We start from the raw sequence: 24,611 nt of genomic DNA on the forward strand, positions 1-24,611 counted from the left end.
ATCTACTTGGGTAAAGATTGTGTTTAACGGATAGTTAATGATGCCTACGTGGTCGGTGGGGCCCAGATGAGAGCCGTCTCTGTGTGTTACTCGCAAACGCAGGTAAAGCATTGTGTCCGAGAGATCCATATATTTAGAACCGTCCCCCGGTATGAAGAATTCAATGGGTCCTTGCTCCGTCAAAGCTGATAAGGGTGAAATTTCGACGTATTGGCTTTGTTCTATCGAAAGTTGGGTCATTGGGGGTGAGAACAAATCTAATTCCGACAGAGTGCATTCTTGCGACTTGTGATGTAAAAGAGCCATTTTCGTCAGATTGTTTAAGAGAAAATGTCGGCGTTGCTTCTTCGGCGCTTCCTTCTTGAGACTGATTTCCTTTTGACTGCACGCCTACGCTTTTTATGAGTAACCAGTCTCTGACCTATCGGTCTCCTTGAAGGTCTTCGAGCCAAAACCATTAACCCGGATCCATCTTGATTATTTTCTCTTCTCTGTATTCTTTCCATCGCACGTCCTGCTACATCCATGGCAATATTTTTAGCCGCCGACTGCAGGTGAGGTTTCGCTACTGTAAAACCTTTTTTGACTAAAGGTACGACAAAACGGAAAAGTTTAGAAAAAATGGAGCCCAAACCTCGCCCATATTGCACAGGGGCCCCGTGAAAACCCGGAAGCGACCCTCCTGCTTGGGTTTCGTAATAATTAACAAAGCGATACAGGTCAGGGTGTGTCTCCATCACGACCATTGTTTTTTACCTCGGTTTAAAATGCAGGGTAATAATTATCTTTCCGTATTTAAAATTAACCGGCTGATTCTGATCCGTCTTAATCTGTATTCCTACTTCTTCAATATGTCTCCTACTAATAGGCAGGTAGTAAGCAGGGTTGAAAGTTTTAAAAATAAACTCCCCGTATCTCCCTTCGATCGGAACAGTCCTCAATAACGGAGCATAGGCATCCCCTACCGTCTGGTGTTGCACCACGTCTGTATAAACGTATAAATGGTATTGACCCGCCTTTATATCGGCTGGGTACGGGGCAGGTAACCAATTAGGTTTTATAGTAAACCATTGTCCTTCCTTCATACCAAGTATGTAAGCCAACGGTGCATTAAAGCGGATCTTATAACATCCGGTTGACGACATCCAAAGAAATTTCCGCATATTAATATCGTAATGGAGTAAAATTTGGTTGCCTATTTTATTTTTTATAATATACAGAACCGCCTCTCGTAGCTTGTCAAGATCTTCATATTCCCCGGATGTAATATCTAAGGTGTGGGTTACAAATTCGTTTTTATCAGACCCCCTAGCTGTCTCGGAGTTCTTTGCATCCTTAGCTTTGGAAAGCGTCATATCTTTTATATAGAAAGTAGTCTGGTTTTCGGGTACGTTTATCCAACTACGAGGGTATGAAATCTCAGTCAGGGCCACCTCCCAACTTCCTTCGAGATCAATGTGTTGGGCCAAATTCACTCTGAACTGTGAGATTGTGTTGTCCGTATACACATCCATACTAGCGTTAGAAGGTAGAGTAACGTAGAATCCTCCATCGTGTAAGGGATCCATGCCGGCTTCTGATACAAGTTGTATTTGAAACTCTTTTTTAAACGTCTACAATCTGAGAAGCGGGGACCCAGCTATCGAATTTCGAGGGCCATCCCTTCCAACGAACGAGGAATTGTCTCTGCCCCCTCACCGTGCGCCTTTTAAGGATTTTCTCAATATGGAATGTGTGGTCTTTTGATACGCTCACCTTCTGTAATTCACCTTCGTAAAACGATCCTTCTATGACATCCCCGTCATAATCTTTCAGTTTGTAGACGGGTGGAAAACGAGGAAGACATTCAGATATGGTAAACAATTCGTCCGTAAAGCTCTGCTCGTATTTTTTATCAAACACTCCTCTTAATTTAGATATCCTCACCACATCTCCTGTTTTAAAACGCATTTTTAATTTCCCACTTTGCTCTATCGGCATATTACCGTATAGATTCTGGAAAACCTGTTGAGTATTTCCGTCAGTAACTTGATTGGGCTTCATTTTTATACTTTTATGGTAGCTTTCGTTATAACTACTTACTAAATCTTGTACGACGTCGATATACCTGCGTGTGTTTCTGGCCGTAAAATATCTCCACATTCTAGTTTTTAAAGTCCTATTAAACCTTTCAACAACCTGGGCTTTCAGATCACTGGCAGTAGCAAAATGAACAATGTTGTGTTTTTTCATCAGGTTCTGAAAATGTCTGTTAAAAAATTCTTTACCCGCGTCGGTCTGTATTTTTCGAGGCGTCCCACTCTCAGACAAAACAGATTCAAAAGCTTTAACTACCTGCGGAGCCGTCTTATCCTTCAAAATGCGTACGTAGGCTTTTTTTGAAAAAACATCGATGACGGTCAGTAAATATTTAAATCCATCGTTGACGCCAGCCAGGGCCTGCATATCGCAGAGGTCTGCCTGAAATTGATTCAGCGCCCTTGGGACAAAAACCCTGTTTCGTGGGAAATTGATTCTAGCGGGTTTGTGTAAGGTGTAGGCATCTTGCTCGATTAAGAAACCCCTGACTCGATCACGATTTACTTTTTTACCCGTAACATCCTGTACACCTAAGTGTAAACGCTCTACACCACCAAAACTGGCCGGGTGTGAGGCATCGTAGTAAAGCTTCTCCATACACTTCCTCTCAGCCATCATCATCAGAAAATGAATTTAAATGATATATGCAACGATTATTTATTGATAAATTCACACAGACATGACTTCTTTTGTTTTTTTGGTTTATTACATGATTTCCATAGTATAATCATACACAATAGTAAAAATGATTACATGCATAATGCTAAAAGGCAATACTAAGAATTAATATACTCAAGGACTCGGGATAAGACATAGGGACTAACTTTTAATTCAACGACGGTTTGAAATTCTTTTAATTCAGCAGGTAAGTCTAAAGGGTAGTTATTTTCTAGACAGTATTTTGCAGAATCAACAAACAGAGTCAAAATTGTTACCAGGTGACCTACACCCACGTCATCACACCATGCATCCAGAACGGCTTTAATTGTATTGGCCAAACCCAAATGACTCTCGTTCACAACACGTCTGACAAAACAATCCCAAGATACATGAAATAGCGAATGAGACAATGATCTGACTTTTTGCATAATCAACAACATTTTGTCAATTCGTCCGTCTCGGTCAGAAGTATGTAGAATGGTTCTCTCCAGAATGTCCGCCCAATTACACAAACCGTAATATCGAAACAACAATTTTCTGAAGATATTCCCCATCGTGTGTCTCTATTTAGAATTGTAGTACTTGTCCAGCAGAGTCTTGAGGTCGTTCGACAGCGATCCGGGGCCTTCAAGGGCGTCCAGTTGCTCGAGCTTGTCGAGTATCTTCTTCTCTTGCTCGAGATCTAGCAGGACAATCTCGGCCGCTGTCTTGACCTTCTTAATGTCGGTAGTCAGATGAAGCAAGTTCAACATGTAATGAATGCTGGGGAGGAATTTAGGCGTGCACAACAATGCTATCACACGATGATAATGTTTCCTAAAATACTCATCATCGTCTATTTCTAGACACTGGTGCTGCCTCTGGCTGGGATGGTTGATTAAACAGCCATTACATTCATCTCTACTGTATTTAACTATAACTTGATTGAGGAGATGTCCTATAGTCTGTTTTATACAGTTGTACTTATCCCGACACAGCCAACTGTCCGGGGGCCCGTTCCAGACAAGGTCCCAGTCCTTGTCAAGGTTTGTAGGTGAAGGCAAAGCTGTTGGCGGGCACCCCTCCACAACGTCCCCGTCAGAGGTTAGTTGCTGCTGAGGCTGCTGCTGCTGAGACTCCTGAGGCTGCTGAGGAGGTAGGTGTTCATGCCGGGTATTGAGTTCCTCAGGAGTCATCAGCAGTTGTGAATACTCCAGCGAGGCAATGTACTCATCGGTCAGCTGCACTTCTTGAGAGTTCTCCGGCGGAGGGGTGTTCTCGTCGGCAGTCGCGGGGTACTGAGAACAGTCCAACTGCTCTCGCTCAAGGTGGGTCGCGGCTGCCTCAACGTCCTTTCCCTCCTCAAAGTCAGAGCTCTCTGTCTGCGTACCTTTTGAGACTTTAAGCCGCGATCCTTCCACCAGAGGCACCACACTCCGGGCACCCAGAGGCGTCCACGATGTTGCCAGGCGTCTGGAACTCTGTCTGGTAGGAGGCATCGTTGTCGTCGTTGGCTTTTTCAGGCAAAGTGTAGTCCGGTTGGAGACTCCTGCTCTTATATTACATAGGGGCGGTTATATGGGAGGGATTTGTTGTAAAGAGGCGTATTTTCCCATTGTCTAAGTGGTAGGGGGCTGTCCTTGAGGGGGGTTGGCTTATGACGTCAGAGTAGGCGGTTCATAGGGGCGTTGACTACTCAAACGTCAACGCCTTCCTTACACCCACAATGTTTCGCCAATGCCGGCTGTCCAAAAAGAGGGTGGAGATTTTTTCAGAGTGCGCATCCATCCTCTCATTCCATTCAGCCAACGGTAGGGTCAAAACCCTCAAAAAAACACCACATTCAGTGTTAAATGCTTCCAAAGTAAAAAACAGTTCATTCTGATTTGTGCGATCACCAGTCTCTATCAGGTTGTTAGAATCAATTTTCACCTTAAAAAACCAACGACCTGTAGGCGTTGTCCTCGAGACCCATGTAAATGTTAAAACATTCCATGGTTCAGACGACTTCATACATTCTTTCAACACTCGAGGTACCAGTTGATTTAATATACCCCAGTCATTAGAGTTTAGAGTCCCATAGCCACTAGGTGATGTATTTTCAACACCGTCCATGCTAAAATACAGACACAGCTCACCCATCTCGTAAAGGAAGCGGTATCCCCATGAGGCAGATGGATCCAAAGACCATATTTCCTCCAAAGACTCTGCGGGGGGTTTCTGAATACGTCGCAAAAACATCTGCTTCTTACGCGGCGCATCCAAAATCGAGTCGGTCCCAGTGCGTCCCATCTGCACTGAAACATTTGTCTCGCTGATTACATTGATTTTCCCCGCCATCCTCGCTGTAGCTCTATCGGACTGTTGAAGCGCTTGTTATATACTTTTTACCCATACTAAACCACTCCCTCCGATCACGTCATTCAATCTCATTATTATTCATTATTCACTCAATCTAGGGGGGCGTGCACCGGATCCGGAAGTTAACCAAACAATTAGCATTTGAACCCGGGTCAGCCATGATATCTGCAAAAACAGGTAGGAACACCACCTACACATCATCCATCTTCATTAAGGGGTCATTAATCTTCATTAAATGACATCAGGAAGTCATTAAGGGTCATTCATCTTCATTATATAACACCTGGAAGTCATTAAAGGTCATTCATCTTCATTAAACGACATCCGGAAGTCATTAAAGGTCATTCATCTTCATTATACGACATCCGGAAGTCATTAAAGGTCATTCATCCTCATTAAACGACATCCGGAAGTCATTAAAGGTCATTACCCCTCATTAAATGACATCTGGAAGTCATTAAAGGTCATTAACCCTCATTATATGACATCTGGAAGTCATTAAAGGGTCATTCATCTTCATTAAATGACATCAGGAAGTCATTAAGGGTCATTAATCTTCATTAAATGACATCAGGAAGTCATTAGGGGTCATTAATCTTCATTAAATGACATCAGGAAGTCATTAAGGGTCATTAACCCTCATTAAATGACATCTGGAAGTCATTAAGGGTCATTAACCCTCATTATATGACATCTGGAAGTCATTAAAGGGTCATTAATCTTCATTAGGGAGGGGTCATGACCCATACATGACCCCCCTAATCTAATTAAGAATGTCATCCATCAAATTTTGACAGAAGCGGCCTTGTAATATTCTCTCTAATGTGATAACGTCATTTTTCATGAGCAATTAATACCTTTAAAACTCATTTTGACACTTGCTGTCGACTGAAGATGAGATCAGGAAAAAAGGTAGCAGCCAATCATGGCTCATTTTACTGACTGAACCCACAAAACAGATGAGCTGTGATTGGTCATTAGCTCTTTACTTCCTATGTCATCTTCAGTCCAAAAAGGTGCACCCAAAGTAAATTTGAAGCTGTTTTTTTTCCCTTTCTTTCTTTCTTTCTTTCTTTCTTTCTTTCTTTCTTTCTTTCTTTCTTTCTTTCTTTCTTTCTATAAATATATCACTGTTTTTGTTTTTTTTTGTTTTTGTTTTTTGTTTTGTTTTGTTTTTGTCGCCGGTGGGATGTCCACACGATGAGGAGTTAAAGGTATTACTTGTACATGAAAAATAATAAATAAATTCTCATATTAATTCTGCACTAAATATTAACTTTTACTGCTAAAAATTGATACATGAGTCAAGTATGTTTTTAAGGTAGCAGTTCCATTATATATTGTTCCTTTTTAGTCGGTAGTACTCGGTACACTTCCAAAATGGGTTACATCTAAGCAATTTTGACTGAAAAAAAAAAAAATGAAAAGGAGCTTGACAGACACTCTGTTTGGTGTCCGGAAGTGTTCTGTTATATTTCTGCTGCCCTTTAAACCAGAGGTACTCCTCGTGTCCTGGCCGTGCAAACCCATATACAGGCTTACTGTATTTTCCAAGCAGACACATGCTGCCAAAGACACAACAACCTCGACAGCAACAATACAACAGCATCCAAAGCCATAAATAATATAAACCTATTCTTCGGGATACATTGGACACAGTGGGACAACAAACACTGGAACACAACCTCAACGCAGTACTTCCTCAGTCCATCGACACCTCTATCTCCACTACAAGGGACTGACAAGGGGATCCACAGAAATATTCAAAGACCACCACGCAAACACCTCCTATACTCAACATAGTCCCATCTTGATATGTTGATAAGCATCCACCACCACCTGTTTACCTACCAGTGCAGCACATCTTCAGATCCTTGAGGAGCAACCACTTTTGACACAGTACATTGATGGTCTGGGCAGGTTGTTTTCGGCTGCATTTCCTAGCCCTCGGGCCCTTGGGATAGTCCTTCTGTTAAATTACCACAGGGATCCAGAGAGGAGTTTTCAAACACTCACCTGACAAGGGAACAGATGACACAAAAGAAGCCCTTCTCTTGTCGAAACAATAATACAGCACGCCTCCACCTTCCTGTGCCAACACATGACACTACAACAAGGTGAATTTCCACGACTGCATACAATGCGGAACTGCCATCACAGCACATCATCATGCACTAGATGCCTCTTCGCTTTTCTACAAGTGACCAAGCGCCATTAAACCAAATCAAAGCAAGCCATATTTCAGTGGCCATTTTTACATGAGAAGAAATATCCACGGGTGGGGCGGGGGGCTCATGAAGACACAAGCATGAAACATTGATCAAGCATACGAGTACAGATGCAAACAGATCACAAATCCTCTTCAAAGCGCTACATTTTTGGACTGGTATTCTGTTTTTCCCTTTACCTTCCCACCCGTTTCCCTTCTATCTGCTGTTCTGTTGTTTCAGTTTCCCTTTTTCCCTTTTTTTTCTTTATTTTTACTTTTTAAAATTTTTATTTATTTATTTTATTTTATTTTTTATTTTTTTGCACTGGCCCACAGTGATGCCTTTAACACCTCCCGTGTGATGCAGGTTTGGCTCAGTGTGTCTGTGGAAAGACAGCCCATTCTCAAATGATGCACTAATCCTGCTTTGTGGTCAGCACGGTAAGATGGAAACGCTTGTCATCGCAACTTTTGAAGAAGGAAAAAAAAAACTGAAATGGCAGAAAGCGAAAATCAAGCTTGAAAGTGTGGATGTACTTATCTTTGGTGGTGGTGATGCAAAGAAGGAAGACATGAAGAAAAAAATGGAGAATGAGTTGAGCTTGGAGGGTAGCATCCTTACTGAAGACTATCCCCTACCTACCCACTGTGTCCAATACTTCATGTATGGTGCTGTAAGTACTGCTAAATGACAAACTGATGTAATGGTTAAAATCTGACAGTTACTGTAGACCACAGTCAAACTTGCTGTTGTTTACTCAAAATGCTGTATCAAAATAAGAGGTGGTAGCAGTAGTAGTGTAGAAGTAGCCATTAACTCTTTTACTGCCACACGTTATTAAAAAACAACCCCCAATGCCAGCGGACTTCGAGCATTTTAACTCATTTTTCGAAGCAAACAGAATATTGTATTGTTTTGCTACATAAACAACATGGGTACCACATGAAAGATCACATTCCATTCTTTCATTAGAAAAAAAAAAGTATGTTTCTACCAGGGCTGTCAAAGTTAAAGCGTTAATAGATTAATTAATCATGGAAAAATGTCGCATTAATTACGTATTAACACATATTAATCACACTATTTTTTTTTTTGGCCGCACTTGAGCCTTGAACGTAACCGCGGATGGTAACATTGAAGGCTGTGCAGGTCAGTGATGAGGTCAATGCACGGCATTTCCTACGCCTGTTGTTCCAAAATGAGTGGGGTGACTCCAATTGGTGTGTTCAGTGGTAAATTTCGCTTTAAAAAACACCCCGACGGGACTTTAGATAAAACGCAAGTCATTTATGTTTAATTAATTAATAATTGCTGAATTGCACCCAATTGATATGATGCTGTTACGTTTTGAGCAAAACACGCATGCATGCAATTGCGTACATGCATTTAATCAATGTTTGCAAATGACATTCAGATCATAAAATGCGTTAATGTCAAAATATTACGGTATTTTGTATTTATTTTATATTACGCGAATACGTAAGTAATTAGTTGATTAAGCGTGATTAATCAAAATTAAAAAGTGTGATTAATCAGATTAAAAATTGTAATCGTTTGACAGCACTAGTTTCTACCTTATTCCCTTCTTTAGTAATCACCATTTGAAAATGGGTCATTTGAGTGACATTGAGCAAAAATTGAAAAGAAAACTACATTTTCTCCACAACAGTGACTTTGATACTAATATTTTTTGTTTAGTGACTCTCTGTCAAATTAGGTTTAATTAGGTTTAATCAAAGGCTTTGATCATTCACGTCAGCCTTGAAAACGTTCTGTTTCATCAGATTGTGTCGTTTAATTGTAATTTGCAGCTCTAGTTAGGGCCTGAGCAGCCATCTGCTGGCCATAGTTAGTGGGTGTTTTTGATTTAACAACTCATTGACCTGGCTGTGCTGCACTTGGACGTTGCACTGACCACTGATATATATATATATATATATATATATATATATATAAGTAGTTGACGTCACTTAACATTTATGGCGGCATACATGGTGATTTTACTAAACGTTAAATGTTTTTGGCGGTCAAAGAGTTAATGAAATGATTACTTGTGACAAACTGGTATAATTTAAAAAACTGTTATGTGGATACTTTTTGTGTCTATATGTTTTGATAAATGTATGTCGTAGTTCTGGTTGGATTAGGTAATGTACAGAATAATAATTGTGGCACAAAAGGGTTTCACCTTGTACTTTTTGACAAATGGAGATAAAATAGTTTTTAGGACCAATTGGAACTGCAAATGACTGTGCTGTATTGTGGTTGAGTACACCACATCATGATAATAGTACTTGTCAGACAACTACTGCAAACTGCAATTTCGTTTTGTGGTCATGTGAAATGTTTTGTTATGCAAACTGTTGCATACCAATTTCATTTTGTTGTCATTACAACACAATTGTTAGTGCTGTAGAGTAATGTTCAGGCAATGTTGTCAAATGCATGTTTGTTGTAACTTTTTATTTGACATGTGTATGTGTACCTGCACAGATGCTGATGGTGAAGGCAATTGGAACAATTCACAAGGTGTGTTTGTGTTTATACTAGGATGGCAGTTGTGAACAAATCTCCATTATGTCATTAATTGGGTTACAAAATCATACCTTAAGTCAGTGGTTAAGATGCAAGCTCCTTCTGTTGCATGTCAGTCACTTTGCCCCATAACACAAAGCCACCACTGTAATTTTCCAGCATGACATCTTGTTGACAAGCTCCTTAATTGGCTTTTTTGACTGTACCCTGCGTAGATCCTAATGCAAATCCAAACAAGCGTCAGAGGCAGCCTGCTCTTCTTGGGGACCACCCACCTGATTATGGTATGAACCCAAAAACAATTTCAGTCTGATACACAAATTAGGAATACTGCTCAAGTTGACCCCCCCCCCCCCCCCCCCCCCCCCCCCCTTACCATAAAGGTGGCCCTCAAGGAGGCTATCATGGCTACAATGATGACAGCTACGGACCTCCTTCCCACCGCATGGGGCCAGGCATGGCCGGACGTGGTCGTGGAAATCAACGCTATGGCGCTAGTTATGGGCCGCCGCTCCCAGAGTACGGCCCTCATGCTGACTCGCCCGTACTTATGGTATATGGTCTTGAGCCCTCAAAGATCAATGCTGACAAGGTCTTCAACATCTTCTGCCTCTATGGCAATGTGGAGAGGGTGAGTAATATAACAGTGCTCCTCTTAAAAAGAACCCCGACTCTCATGATAAGTTTGCTCCGTATGATTTATTTGGTTGTTACTGACATAATTGAGATTCATTTTTTCAAAAACCAATTGCAGTTTAATCCATTTTTGTAGAAACTTTATTTGAATGTACGCTGCCATTGTTGTTTACGTCACACATTCTGTGTAGTGAAAGATAATGGGCGCTTGCTCTATGTCGAGGAAAGCTAAATGGGTATCCAGAAAGTGAGGTAAATCTCTGTTACTTTCCTAAAGGGATGACCAAAGTCTCTTGAATGCGTCTGGTCAATGACGAGATCACGGCGTTGGAGGAGGATGACTCCTTTTATTCTTTATTTTTTTCCCTGTTTTTTTTTTGTTTTGTTTTTGTTTTTCCTTGCCCTTTTGTGGTTTGATCAGGGGATGTCGTTACTATTTGTCAACTGTGGGCATGTGAAGCCCTTTGAGACTTTTGTGTGATTAAGGGCTATATAAATAAACTTGACTTGACTTGACTTCCCGCATGTTGTTTCTTTAGAACGCTACGAGGCTTAAGCAGCCTTGACACTTGCACGATTTTGTGGCACGAATTGGCACGACTTGAGTCGTGCCAGTGCGCGAACTAGTCATAAAGTGTGCGTAAACCCGTCGTAACTGCGTGCCATTTGGGGGCAAAAATTTTGAAATGTTCAAAATTTTTGTCACGACAAAATTTCGCGATCGGGTCGTGAACTATGCACAAACTGTCCGTAAACTTGTCGAGACGATGAGGAAAGAATGCGTGGCAGTGCGCGCCTTGGATGGGCCCTCCGCCCCAGGGGCGGGCCGAGCAGACGATCAAACTTGACTATACCAGAGGAAGTCAAACTCGTAACAAGGTTTCCGTATACAGGTGAACCTGCGGAATGATCATTACCGGAGAGAGAGGGCGAGCAAGCCCGCACAGACGGAGGCGCCTTCGAACGAGAGGCCGAGTGCACGCGGCCGCTGATAAGTCGGATGAGTCGGGAGCTCCGGCCGTCCGCCTCCCCGCTACCCCGCGGGGAAGTGGCCAGGTCGGCCGACTCGGTTTGCGCTCCCACACTTCCCCACGTCCACCCAACCTTGGTCCCGGCCCGGGGACACCCCCCCTCGCCGGTGCCAGCGTGGCCCGGCCACCTCGGAACCCGACAGCCAACGGGTACGGAACTGGGTTGGGGAGACCCCTTTTTATATGGCGTGCCGAAGTCGGCACGACACCGTCCAAATTGCGCGAACTCGTCGTGCATTGCGGGAAGTGCGTAAACCTTGCGCAAACTCTGCGTAAACTATGCACAAACTATGCGTGAACTCGTCGTGAACTATGCGTCAACTAGTCGTGAACAGTGCAGGAACCTCCCAGTTCGTGCCGCAAAATGGCACGACTTGCCACGACAGAATCATGCCCAAAAGCCGTACAAGTGTCAGGCCGCCTTTACCTCGTTTTGTTTCGCAATGCTCGGCAGAGAACCAGCCGCCATTCTACGTCACTACGCACTGAATGTGTTGCGACGTAAATAATAATGGCCGTGTACGTCCAAATAAAGTTTTTACAAAATGTATTAAACTGGAAAGGATTTTTGGAAAATGAATCTTATAGTTATGTTAGTAACAACTAAATAAATCATATGGTGCAAACTTCGCATAACATCTTTTCAAGATTTGACTGAAGAGAAGTCATTGGTTTGTTGTCAACTGTATATGCTTTGACTTGCAGGTTAAGTTCATGAAGAGCAAACCTGGAGCCGCAATGGTGGAGATGGGTGACTGCTATTCTGTGGACAGAGCCATCTCTCATCTTAACAACAATTTCCTTTTTGGACAAAAACTCAATGTCTGGTAGGGGCAGTAGTCTTGAAAATGCTTATCTTAAAAAAAATAAATTAAGTCATTACTGTGCTCGATATCCAGATACAAACTTCTTGTCTTTGCTTTCTTGGTAGTGTGTCCAAGCAGCAAGCTATAGTGCCAGGCCAGAGCTACCAGTTAGAAGACAACAGCAGTAGCTTCAAAGACTTCCACGGTTCTCGCAACAACCGCTTCACCTCACCAGAGCAGGCAGCCAAGAACCGAATCCAGCACCCCACCAATGTCCTACATTTTTTTAATGCACAGCCTGACATCTCTGAAGAGATCTTCAACCAGGTCAGAAAAGTCACAGGACTTTATAGTGCATTGGTCTGATCAAATGCCAGGTTTTTGCTATTTAAAAAAAAAAAAAAAAAAAGAAAAGAAAGAAAGAAAGGCAGACACTAGAAATAATTTAATTTAATTAACCTGCTTGCATAAACCTGCACACCTTCAAACTGAGCATTTACTGCTTTTACAGCACTCAGTCTTGGGTTTGTGTATTTCATGGGCATATCAGAGTCACCAGTATTGTAATTGTGTAATGTAATAAAGTAGTGAAATTTCTCCTGAGTCATGTTTTCCCATTTTAGGTCTGCGATGAATTAGGAGTTAAGAGTCCATCAAGTGTGAAACTTTTCAATGGGAAGAGTGAGTATTTTATTTATTTTTTTTATTTTTTTCTGTTCACAATTCAGCAAAACAAACTTTTCATTCCATATAGGCACAAAGAAGAGTAATTGACATGAGCATAAGATGTTTTGGACATGTATTAACTAGGGATGTAACAATATCCAAACATCACGATACGATATTATCATGATATGAAGCTGACGATACGATAATTATCACAAGATTGTGGGGAGGTTGGCGATATTTAAAAAAAGGTCACAATATTGTAAAAAAAAAAAAAAAAAACACAATATTGTGCTTTTGTACATAACAGCAATACATATAAACTACCTTCAATCTCAAATAACACTTAATATTGAGGGACTTACTCGCTAATGCAAGCCCACATTGAGTTCCTCCACTTATTTACTAGCTTCAAAGCATTTTACAATAACCTTTATCTGACAATTAGTGTATTTTAAACAGAAGGGCCAAAAAATACCTAATGGAAATTAAACTGCACTAAAAAAACAAACAAAAAAACTAGCCACCAGAGGGTGCTAGAACTGCACAAATGGAAATCAACCTGACTTTTTTTTTTAACAGATGTGTTCCCTTTAAATAATGTGAACATGACGACAACAATATTGTGGCAGTTTTAATATCACGATATTGCCGGTATCATTACATCCCTAGTATTAACTGGCGTTTGTGTTCATAATTATTTTGCGGCAACTGGTCTTGCTTCTCATTCAAAATCAGATTTTAATACTGTACAAAACTCAACATATTTAGATTGAGAAATTTGAGAGTGTGAGTTATGTTTATCTGTGGCTCAGTGAATGTACACTTTATTTTTTGGTGAAAGAAGCGTTATCAAAGATGATTCTCTTAAGTGTCGCTCACAAACATGCAACAGCTTCAGATTCATCAAATATATATAATGCATACATCCTCCATTTCGGAAAAGATACCTTTTAGTGGTTAGGGGCTACATCGAAGCGACAATGCTGGCAATTACATAACTTTTGGTTTTGCGCTACATAATGCATTTGTGTCCTGAATATAATGTTATATCATGTGACTGAGTGACCCAAATGACAATATTTGATTTGATGTTATGTTGCTGTTGTTGGATTGGAAACCTATGTCCACATTTTGTCAATTTCATTTTTTTTCCCCACAAAGCAATACTGTTGGTCATTCCCCAGTTTCGTTTTCAAATTAATGAACCAATCTATTGAAAATACTTGTTGTTGTAATGAACGATAAAATGTCAAATAACTCAAAAAACATGCCATTTGTTGTGTATCTTCCTGAAAAAAATAAATGTACTGAAGATACAGGAATTCCACTCAACTGTGACAATATCGTACATTCTTAAAAGGCATGATGCCATTATGATCTCATATACGCACACAAAGGTCTGGAACCAAAAGATCCCCAATCACAAAGAATTGTACATTCTTTAAAAAAAAAAAAAAAAAGTTTTTTTTTTTTTTTTTTGTTTTTTTTAAATTGATTTATTTTTATTTGTTCGTTTTTTTTTTTTTGTTTTTTATTACTAAAACCTTACTTCACTAAAGTTACTTTTTTTTTCATCTATTAGCATCAGAAATGAAAACTGACCATGCTAATTATCAACAGACATTGAACTATATTTCAATGTATTATTCATTTTTATTTTATTTTTTGTCTTGTGTGGCACAAAAGGCGAGCGAAGTTCATCAGGTTTGCTTGAGTGGGAATCCATTAATGATGCCATGGAAGCCCTGGCAATGATGAACCACCACCAGATGAAAAACCCCAGTAAGTATTTACATATTGCAAATGCAAAATGTGAGTATGATCGTCTTAACTTTCTAAATGTATGCATACAATGTTTTTGCACTTTCTTTTTCTAGGTGGGCCCTACCCATACACTCTGAAGTTGTGTTTCTCAACCGCCCACAATGCCAGCAGCTAAATAGTAGCGCTTCAATGTAACCTTTTATTTCTTTGCATAAATAAACTATAATGTAGTTCTGTTCTTATGACCTGTTAAAATGTTCACTCACTATTGACACAAATAGAATTGTTGTGCTTGATTATATTATTTAAGTGATTATAGTATTTCTTCTTTTCAATGTATTAATATCTATTCCTCAATCTGAAATATTTAAATGATAAACCCAGCCTTTTGTTTTTAAATTGAGGGAATCTCACTTAGAAAATCAACATGCATATGCATATTTATTGGCAAGGTGTGTTAATGAGCAAATTGCAGTTTTGTGATGTTTTTTTCCCCTTCTTTTTTTAAAGACATTTGTCGTTTAGTTGGGTACCTCCTGTACAAATGATTACTTATTTGGTTATTATGTAATGTTAACATGAAGAATAAATAAAGCATCTGGAAACGCTGCAGAAGTTGAATTTTGCAACTGTGACCAAATGGGAACACAAGAAAGAACAGTACAGTACACTAATACATAATATATAAACGTGAAATACAGATTTTTAATATTGTACACATTATTCGTTGTTTTTCTGTTTTCCACGGGAAGAGATTTAATTTCTGATGATTATTTATTTTTTAACCCTTTCCAACGCACGCATTTTAAATGATGCTACGTAGTTATGTGACTACCATTTTGTTTTTTGGCATAGGAGTTGCATCTCAAATCGCCTCCAGATGTTAGTCGGAATTATGTCTGGATTGCGTTTGTTGGTGTACGTGACCGACAAACGTTGGTTTGAACTTGAAGGGATTTCTAATAGGGATAAGAAATACAACTCCCATGATGCCTCGGGCCGTAAAGTACGTAGGTGTTTCCGGTGTCCTGTAAGATTTTACTTCCCTCTGTTCGGATCGACGCGAACAAACCAAGAAAGAAGACGTTGCAAATTACTAAATGTTATAAAATACAGTCCTTTATTTAGCTACGCTTCGTTAGATGAACATTTAAAAGTGTGCAGTATGTGGTGAGCTGTGGCTGAAGAAGGAAGAACCGCCGAGAACGTTGATCGCAAGGTTTAGGCCTAGCAAAGAAAGTTTGGTCGAGGGCCTGTAAACAACATGTCCTCCACATCGCAGCCCTCTTCGAGACGGCAATGGTGCTACCTCTGCGATCTACCCAAGATGCCTTGGGCCATGTTGTGGGAGTTTAGCGAAGCCGTATGCCGGGGATGCGTCAACTACGACGGCGCGGACAGAATCGAACTTCTTATTGAAACCGCCAGACAACTGAAGAGCACGCATGGAGTTTTAGAGGGCAGGTCTCCTGGCCCACAGCAGGGCAAACCCAGCTCGACTGGCTCCGTGGAAGCCGGGCGGCCGCATGGAGAACGTCTCGACAGGGGGAGGGGTGAGTACGGAGTATCATCTCGCCTCCCCAATGGTCTGCACAGAGCTGAGGATGTCGCGTTATCAGAAAGCAGTCGACAGAGCCCGAACACTCGCAGGGCGATGGCCGGGGCCGTTCCGAGTCTCCACGGTCCCATATCCCATGCGTTGATTGCTCAGGGCTTAGTCGCATCGCCACATGGGCTCCTAGCGCCAATATCAGGCTCCAGACCGGGGGCCACTCCCATTGCGGTCTCAGCTGGCCCCATCATGAGCGATGCTGCCAGAAGACAAGCTGTGGCTCTGGGTGTCGGAGCGAGCACGTCTGCTCTGGTGGGCATCGATCCAGCGGCGTGGAGAAACAGCGAAGTCATGGCTGAACTCAACGAGGTGGCACGCAGCAAGGTGGAAGGCTGGCCCAACAGACCAAAAGTTGTCAGGGATGTTCTCCTGGCTCTAAGCGCCTGTGTCCCCTTTACTGTGCGCTTCAGGAAAGACCACAATCTGATGGGGCGGGTTCTGGCTTTTGATGCCAGCGCCACTCCAGAGTTTGAGCTCAAGGTGTTTGTGGAGTACCCCGTCGGCTCCGGGATGATCTTTTCGGGATTTCCGGACCTGGTCAGGCAGATGTTCCGAGACTCGGCCAAGGATGCCGGCAAAGCAGTGAACTCTGGGTTACGCTACGTGGAATATGAGAAGCGGCAAGGGAGTGGAGACTGGCGGGGGCTGTCTGAGCTTTTAAATGACGGTGTGCGCATGTTTAAGGAGCCGCCCATCCCTGAGGTTCTTCCACAACCCGATGCCGGCTTGCCCATGGCGGTGGCCGCGCGTTCTGTCCCGACCAAGGGCACAGCTCGGCGCCGCAAGGCCTCTCCGGGCTCCGAGAACGGCGATAACGAAGGCAGACCTGATCACCCGTCCAGAGAGGTGTGGTCCAGAGGCGCTTACCCGGGCATGGAACCTCTTCCGGGAATGGACGGCCCCCCTCGTTTACACAGCCAGCCCTCCCCCATGTCTGCACTCATGGGGGTAGCAGACAGCCTGAGCTCCGCCCAGGTGGCCAGAGACAGCCCCGGCATATCCTCGGCCCACTCCTCCGCGGTTGGACGCACCGCCACCAGCAGCCCCTCTGCCGCCACCGCCTCCACCTCCGTCTCTCAGGCGCCCGTGGGCCCGAGCAGCAACACGGGCGGCGGGGAGTCGACCAGCGGAGGGGGTCAGGGTGCCCTGCTCTGCTGCACCCTGTGTCGAGAGCGCCTGGAGGACACCCACTTTGTCCAGTGTCCCTCTGTCCCGCACCACAAGTTCTGCTTTCCCTGCACCAGAGGCTTCATCCGCAGCCAGGGCCAAGGAGGAGAAGTGTACTGCCCGAGCGGGGAGCGCTGTCCCCTGGCCGGCTCCACCGTGCCCTGGGCCTTCATGCAGGGCGAGATCTCCACCATTCTGGCTGGGGACGGAGACGTGACGGTAAAGAAGGAGAATGACCCTTGACATTGCCGTCCTCTGAGCAATGGTATGATCACACATCTTCTCTTCTTCACATGCTGTACATGCGATTTGAAAGAGAGATATGGAAATATATACATACAGTGCCTTGTGAAAGTATTAGCCCCCTCCCTTGAAATGTTTTACCTTTTACCACGTTTCAGGCTTAACTAGGGCCCAACCGATTTTCAAAATATTGGCCAAAACAATCGGCCAATTGTGCCAAATGGCCGATTATTTTCCGCTTAAGACATTATCGAAGAAAAACAAAGGTTCCGACGTTGTGAAAAATACCCTGAATGCACCGTTTTGCTTGCATAGCATTAGCAACTAACAAGTGTGTAGCATATGTTATTCTGGTTATTCTGTTGTCCCGAAGCGCCCTTTCAGCTTTTTAAATGACACTGCAGTTGGAGCTACCTGTAAAACTAAACGATGTTAAGAATTACATACAAATACAAAACATGCTTCGTTTGTAAAACATCGCTAGCCTACCGCTAATGCTAAAAGCGAAGGGAGGATCCCATTCAAATGCTAACAGGAAGTTAGCATTGACTTAGGAAGTGTTTTTCCTTCAAATAACAAATATTCACACACACATCTTTTGGGAACACACACCCACATGTAGGATAACACTACTCAAAGGCACAAATTCAATGTGTGACAAACAAGTTATTTTAATAGAATTCAATTGCAACTTTCTTGTACTCACTTTCTTGTTCACCGTGGATGCACAGCACCACACTGTTCCTGTGCGTTTTATGGCCTCTTGGGCCAGTCAATTTTTGTTGTTGCTGTTTTTCAGTTGCGATTATTTTTAGTTTATTCTATTCTTAATTTCTCTTTGTTTTATTTTGAGACTTTCTCTTCTCAAAATTCAAGGATGACAACGTCCTAGGATTTTTTATTTTTTATTGTCTTAATTTCCACATGACATGGCACGAAATACAATCCCCCAGGTCCCAGTTTAGCCCAGTAAGTCCCAACATTTATGAAAATTACACAATAAGAATATATATATATATATAATATATAAAAGAAAAGCAGTTGTAAACAAGTAAGTGGTTTTATTACTGACACATGAATCTATACCTTGTATACTCCATTAAATATTTTTGATACGGTCATACTATGGACTTGTCATTCAAAGCAGAGAATCTTACTGCGAAAGTTTGTGTGCAAGTGACACCCATTAAAAAGGAAGTGGGCAGTGAGCGTGGACAGCGTTATGCATGCATATACATATATATATATATATATATATATATATATATATACACATACACATACACAAACATGGATCCCAAAGACGGATCAAAAGAGCAGTTGGAAAGGTCAACAGATGGCTCTCCATTGTATGTTGTGTTGTGGTTCCTGGCGTCTTTGTAGAAGGTCAGCTTGCCCTCTTTCAGCACGCAATAGACATTCACCCAGGATTTGCTGGGAAAGGAATCACAAAACACATCAGAGGCAAATATATTTCTTAAAAACGTCCCTTTTTCTAGCAAAGAGAAACTCATTCACATAATATTCAAATAACTCACTCATGTTAGGTAAGTGTTTGAATGACTATGTCCTTGGGGTCAATTTGACCCCATACACCCATAGGCTCAAATGTGATTTGAGGACAAGTGTCATGACTCGAGTGATGGGGTTGCAACTAGTTTTAGGCTATGTGATGTCATGTGGTGTTAAGAATCTTTAATGTTATGTGATGTCAAGGATCCTTAATGCTATGTAATGTTGTGTGATGTCAAGAGTCTTTAATATTGCATGATGTTGTGTGGTGACAAGAATCTTTGGTTGCTGGGTCAACATTCAAACAACCCCCTTCGCTCCCGGCTGTATTACTGGATTTTGATGTGATTTTGCAAGGCCCACAGAATATTGTGTTCCATTGTTAGAAAACAACAGTCTCTTCTTTCATCAGGGAAAAAAAATAGTTTTCTATCTGTTTCCATTTTGCAGCAGTTAGCATTAGAATTAGGGATGTCACGATAAGGGCAATATGTGATCTCATATGTGATAAGTAATATGTTAAAGTTAGGTTGATTTCCATTTGTGTAGTTCTAGCACCCTCTAGTGGCTAGTTTATTAGTGCAATTTAATTTTCATTAGGGATGTTTTGGCCTTCTATGTTTAAAATCTATGCTAATTGTCAGATGAAGGGGAACCTAATTTGCTTGTGAAGCGATCAATGTGTGTTTGCATTAGCAAGTAAGAGCCTCACTATTAATAGAGATTGTAGGTGGTTTATATGCATTGCTGTTATGTACAAAAGCACAATATTGTATTTTGTTACAATATTGTGATCTTTTTTTAAATATCGCCAACAATATCATGATAATTATCGTATCGTGACCTTCATATCGGGATAATATCGTATCGTGATGTTTGGATATCGTTACATCCCTAATTAGAATATAGCTAAGTTTCATCATTATTCACAAATCTGTTTAGAACTGTCGGGAAATCAGCTTGTTTTCATCATGGCCCTAGTTGATCTCTCATACTCTGCTGCCATCTGCTGGCCGTTTATGTTATTACTAATGTTTTTCACCCATCCTCTGCAGTTGAGAGGCTGCATCAAAGCCTTCTGTATGCTCTAGCATAAAAAAACATAATTACGTCTTTGGGACACAACATTTAAAATAGAATGTATTTATACGTTTATAGGTGTAAATGATTTACAAAGTGAAAACAAATTGTTTTCTTTGGTGAACAATCAACAAGTGGGACATAATCTAAATTGGATCTAAATTTAGATTATATTTTGAGCTTGTTTTTATAATTAAATAGACGAAAATTGGGGATCACTCCCTTTTCTCCAAGTGCAGCCCACAAGTTCCCTGATGATTTCTGAATGAACCAATGTTGACTGATGATGATGATAGTCCATCTTTTTGTAATCTTGTCTCAGTATAAACACACCCGCTCTGTGTCTGAGCAAACCAACCACATAAACCTTTCAGATTTGCCATTGATGGACAGCTAAACCCAGCCAATGACTACCATTGTTGTCCCGCTTTATTTCCCCAGTGGATGTTGACGACGATTCCAAAGCACTTCCCTCCTACGTCAAGCAGAGTCCGCCCTCTCTGCAGTTCATCATGTGCCTCTCAGGACCGAAGAGCTCCCACGATGAGACTGTTGGAAGCAAGACTCGCGCTTTTTATCAGGCCATTTTCAAAGTTGAAAGCACACCCTTTTTAATAACAAATACAACATCAATGATTTTTCCCCCCTTCATTTGCATCTAATGTTGGCAAATACAGATGGATCACCTTGATTGATACTCATTGTTTGACCGATATGTGCTCCACAAACAAAAAATGAATGTCAAAAATGTTTTCAAAAGAACAAGATTTCTTTTTAAAGCCAAGGATTGATTTAATGTAATCTCACTATTGTCTCATGTAGTCTGTCAGATATGTGAATTTCCTATCAATATGGCTGTAATTTCTATTTTTGATACAATTCAAATTTCATTCATTCATTTTTGTTTTGTTTATAGTAAGAAGACCAAAGATGGCGTCATACTCAAGTGTCATTTTTATTTTATTTGAGTGGTGTATGTTGTATGTGCTGATAACCAAGCCACTACTCACTTATTTTTTTCACAGATGTAAGCTTTACTTTCTGAAAAAAAATGTATAAGGTAAGATAATTAGCGCCACAATTTCAAAGGTTAACATCTTAGTGATCTAAATGGATCAAATTTACAGTAAATTGCAAAGTACAGTAGTTGAATTGCTGCCTATCTGTCTTTTACTGTTTTTCTGTCTCAGAAGTGCAACAGATGCTCAGATAAAAGCTTGTTTTTGTTTTGTTTTGTTTTTTTTACAACCTTTATTCAATAAATACCAAACAAAACCAACACCATTGTATACTCATTTGCTAACATTATATATTGTCGTGAGAAAGTATTTGCCTTCTTTGTGATTTGTGTTTTTCTAATGCAAATACATCACACTTGATTATGTTGATGATTTACATCAGTCATGTCTAAACTACGGCATGGGGGGTGGGGTTTTGAGGTATAAATATATTTCTTTTTTGCTGTCCGCCCCCAATGTTTAGTACCATGTGGCATATACTGTACTAAAAATGACCTTTGACATAGCCCGCAATGCTGTTTAAAAGTGGGTGTCGGAAAAGTACACATGAATTTACAGCTAAAATAGTAATAGGATTTCTGTGGCGAATAAATACAGTTTCAGAAATAATGGTTTCATCCACTTTTTTTCTTAGTGTCAAGTACCAATTTGTGAACATCACATTCATGATCTTTAAGTGTTGTAACATGCTTGATTGATTGTTTTTAGTGTATTCAATAAGTTCAAACAAATTCTAACTGGCCCTTCTATTTTTCGGTTTTGTTTTTGGCCCATGGAGGAAAAAGTTTGTACACCCCTGATTTACATCATTCCAATTTTAATCTAGTAAACACAGACAAATAAATATAAAATGCAGTTTCTAGATTACAATTTTTTTCAAGGGAGTGGAAAATTGGGGATAATGTCTGTGAAAATGTAAATGTAATTGTCTCGTGAACTTAACTCCTTGTGCCACTCCTGGCAGCAATAAATAAAATGAGTTCATACATATATATATATATATATATATATATATATATATATATATATATAGTCAGTCGCATTGGCTGCGTACCAATAAAAGTTAATTAGAACCCTGATTATAATCTCTATGATTATTATAATCTCACCCTAGTGTGATTCAATTGTATCAAAATGCACTTTTAACTATTCTTATTACTGAATTTGGCAGCACAGTGTCAAACTAGAACATCTGTTTTGTTTACATTAAAAATATATATTTTTTTTAAATGTGAACAAAAATATGTCAATGTCAAAATATAATCATGAAACCGAATGTTGCAGGACAGTTCCACACCACTGCAAACTAGAACTGAAATAAGTCAATTTCTTGACCGCTTATTCCTCACAAGGGTCGCGGGGGGTGCTGGTGCCTATCTCAGCTGGCTCTGGGCAGTAGGCGGGGGACACCCTGGACTGGTTGCCAACCAATCGCAGAGCACACAGAGACGAACAACCATTCCACACAAGCACACCTAGGGACAATTCGGAGCGCTCAATTAACCTGCCATGCATGTCTTTGGAATGTGGGAGGAGACTGGAGACCCGGAGAACACCCACGCGGGCACGGGGAGAACATGCAAACTCCACCCAGGAAGGCCAGAGCCTGGACTCAAACAGGAGTCCTCAGAACTGAGAGGCGGACGTGCTAACCACTCTGCCACCGTGCCGCCCCTGAAATAAGTCGTTACATGAATTGCTCTCACCAACATAGTGACATCAATCAAAACTGCATGAGCATTAGTATCTTCATCGCTGCAAAATTTGATTTTATCAGCAAGTAGCTGGTCAATATCCATTCATCCATCCATCCATCCATTTTCTTGACCGCTTATTCCTCACAAAGTCGCTGGGGTGCTGGCTTTGGGCAGTAGGCGGGGTACACCCTGGACCGGTTGTCAGCCAATCGCAGGGCACACAGAGACGAACAAGTTATAACCATCCCCACTCACAAGCACAACTAGGGACAATTCGGAGCACCCAATTAACCTGCCAGGCATGTCTTTGGAATGTGGGAGGAGACCCACGCAGGCACGGGGAGAACATGCAAACGCCACCCAGGAAGGCCGGAGCAATGGGAGGCTGACGTGTTTCAGTCATCCGCAGCTAGTCAGTATAAATTATGTAAATCATTATAATCTCTCTCTCTCTCTCTCTCTCTCTCTCTCTCTCTCTCTCTCTCTCTCTCTCTCTCTCTCTCTCTCTCTCTCTCTCTCTCTCTCTCTCTCTCTCTCTCTCAGGAATCAGATGGTCACAGTGATATTTTCAGAAGTTAGCTGAAGTTTATTGGATATACAGAAAGTGTGCAATAATTAAACTAAAGTAGGTAGGTGTATAAATTTGGGCACCCCAAAAGAGAAAGTACTGTATATCAATATTTAGGTAGGAGAGCCTCATTTAAAAAAAAAAAAAAAAACAAAACAAAAAAACACAGCCTCTAAACCGAAAAGGAAAAAAAAAAAAATTGACATCGAATCTCTGTACTCAGTTTTCAATTTGATTTCTGACATTCGTAACAACATAAATGATGCATAATGTTCAATCTTAGTCTTGTTCATATGGCTTTTGTCATTCTTTTGAATGTAATTTTTGAATTGGATTCTTTGATTTCTTTCTTAAGATTGTTCCATAAGATGATTCCTTTAATTGAAACACAGTCTGGTCCTAAATCTTTTTTTATTTATTTTTTATTTATTTTTTTATTTTATTTTATTTTTTTAAAGATCAGCGTTCCTTTCAACTTGCACTTGCTTTTTCGTTTTTCAAATGTCTTTTGAATATTCAATTGGCAACGTTTTGTTTTGTACCTTTAGCATATGTTGAGTATATTTGTTAATATTGATGACAAAGCCATGTTTAATAGCATGTTATATACATTTGGCAAATTGGCGAAAGTGCGTGCCTGCGTGCACAATGATGTTTCTGTGCATGCGCAAAATAAAGAGGTCAGTGAGTTCACAACAGAGCGGCGACTGTCGAGTGGACGTGCTTTTCTCTCGTTAATGCTAACAGCTAAAAGCTAACCATTTTGGCGACTGTTACAGCGCGGACTGCTGCGAAAATGTCCAGTGCTACAGCATAATTTCCAGAATGTGTCAAGACGCTATCAGTTACCCTGCACAATCGGTGACGCGCATGCGCAGAAGAACCCGCCATCTTGGATCGCCAACTACGGCAAATACACTAGAATACTTTTATCATGTACGCGATAGTGCGCGTTCGTAACACGATACAATATAAAAAAAATA

At 41.1% G+C, this 24,611-nt stretch overlaps 2 protein-coding genes across 2 annotated transcripts in view; both read left to right on the forward strand.

Moving 5' to 3' along the window:
* The window catches only part of hnrnpl (heterogeneous nuclear ribonucleoprotein L), a 36,383-nt gene extending 21,038 nt beyond the window's left edge, over positions 1–15,345 (forward strand). Inside the window, exons 7-14 of the mRNA XM_077505661.1 lie at positions 9,783–9,818; positions 10,040–10,108; positions 10,208–10,455; positions 12,197–12,318; positions 12,423–12,624; positions 12,921–12,978; positions 14,653–14,748; positions 14,844–15,345. Coding sequence (XP_077361787.1) covers positions 9,783–9,818; positions 10,040–10,108; positions 10,208–10,455; positions 12,197–12,318; positions 12,423–12,624; positions 12,921–12,978; positions 14,653–14,748; positions 14,844–14,905 — 893 coding nt within the window. The 3' untranslated portion in view covers positions 14,906–15,345. The remainder of the gene's footprint in view (positions 1–9,782; positions 9,819–10,039; positions 10,109–10,207; positions 10,456–12,196; positions 12,319–12,422; positions 12,625–12,920; positions 12,979–14,652; positions 14,749–14,843) is intronic.
* Positions 15,346–15,717: 372 nt separating this feature from the next.
* Positions 15,718–21,623, forward strand: LOC144006469 (interferon regulatory factor 2-binding protein 1-like). The gene is made up of 2 exons (XM_077505322.1): positions 15,718–17,774; positions 20,786–21,623. The coding sequence occupies exon 1, from the start codon at positions 15,995–15,997 to the stop codon at positions 17,750–17,752; it is 1,758 nt and encodes a 585-aa protein (XP_077361448.1). The 5' UTR covers positions 15,718–15,994; the 3' UTR covers positions 17,753–17,774; positions 20,786–21,623.
* Positions 21,624–24,611: the final 2,988 nt, after the last annotated feature.

This window comes from Festucalex cinctus, chromosome 18 (genome assembly GCF_051991245.1).
Source record: "Festucalex cinctus isolate MCC-2025b chromosome 18, RoL_Fcin_1.0, whole genome shotgun sequence".
Lineage (NCBI taxonomy): Eukaryota > Metazoa > Chordata > Actinopteri > Syngnathiformes > Syngnathidae > Festucalex > Festucalex cinctus.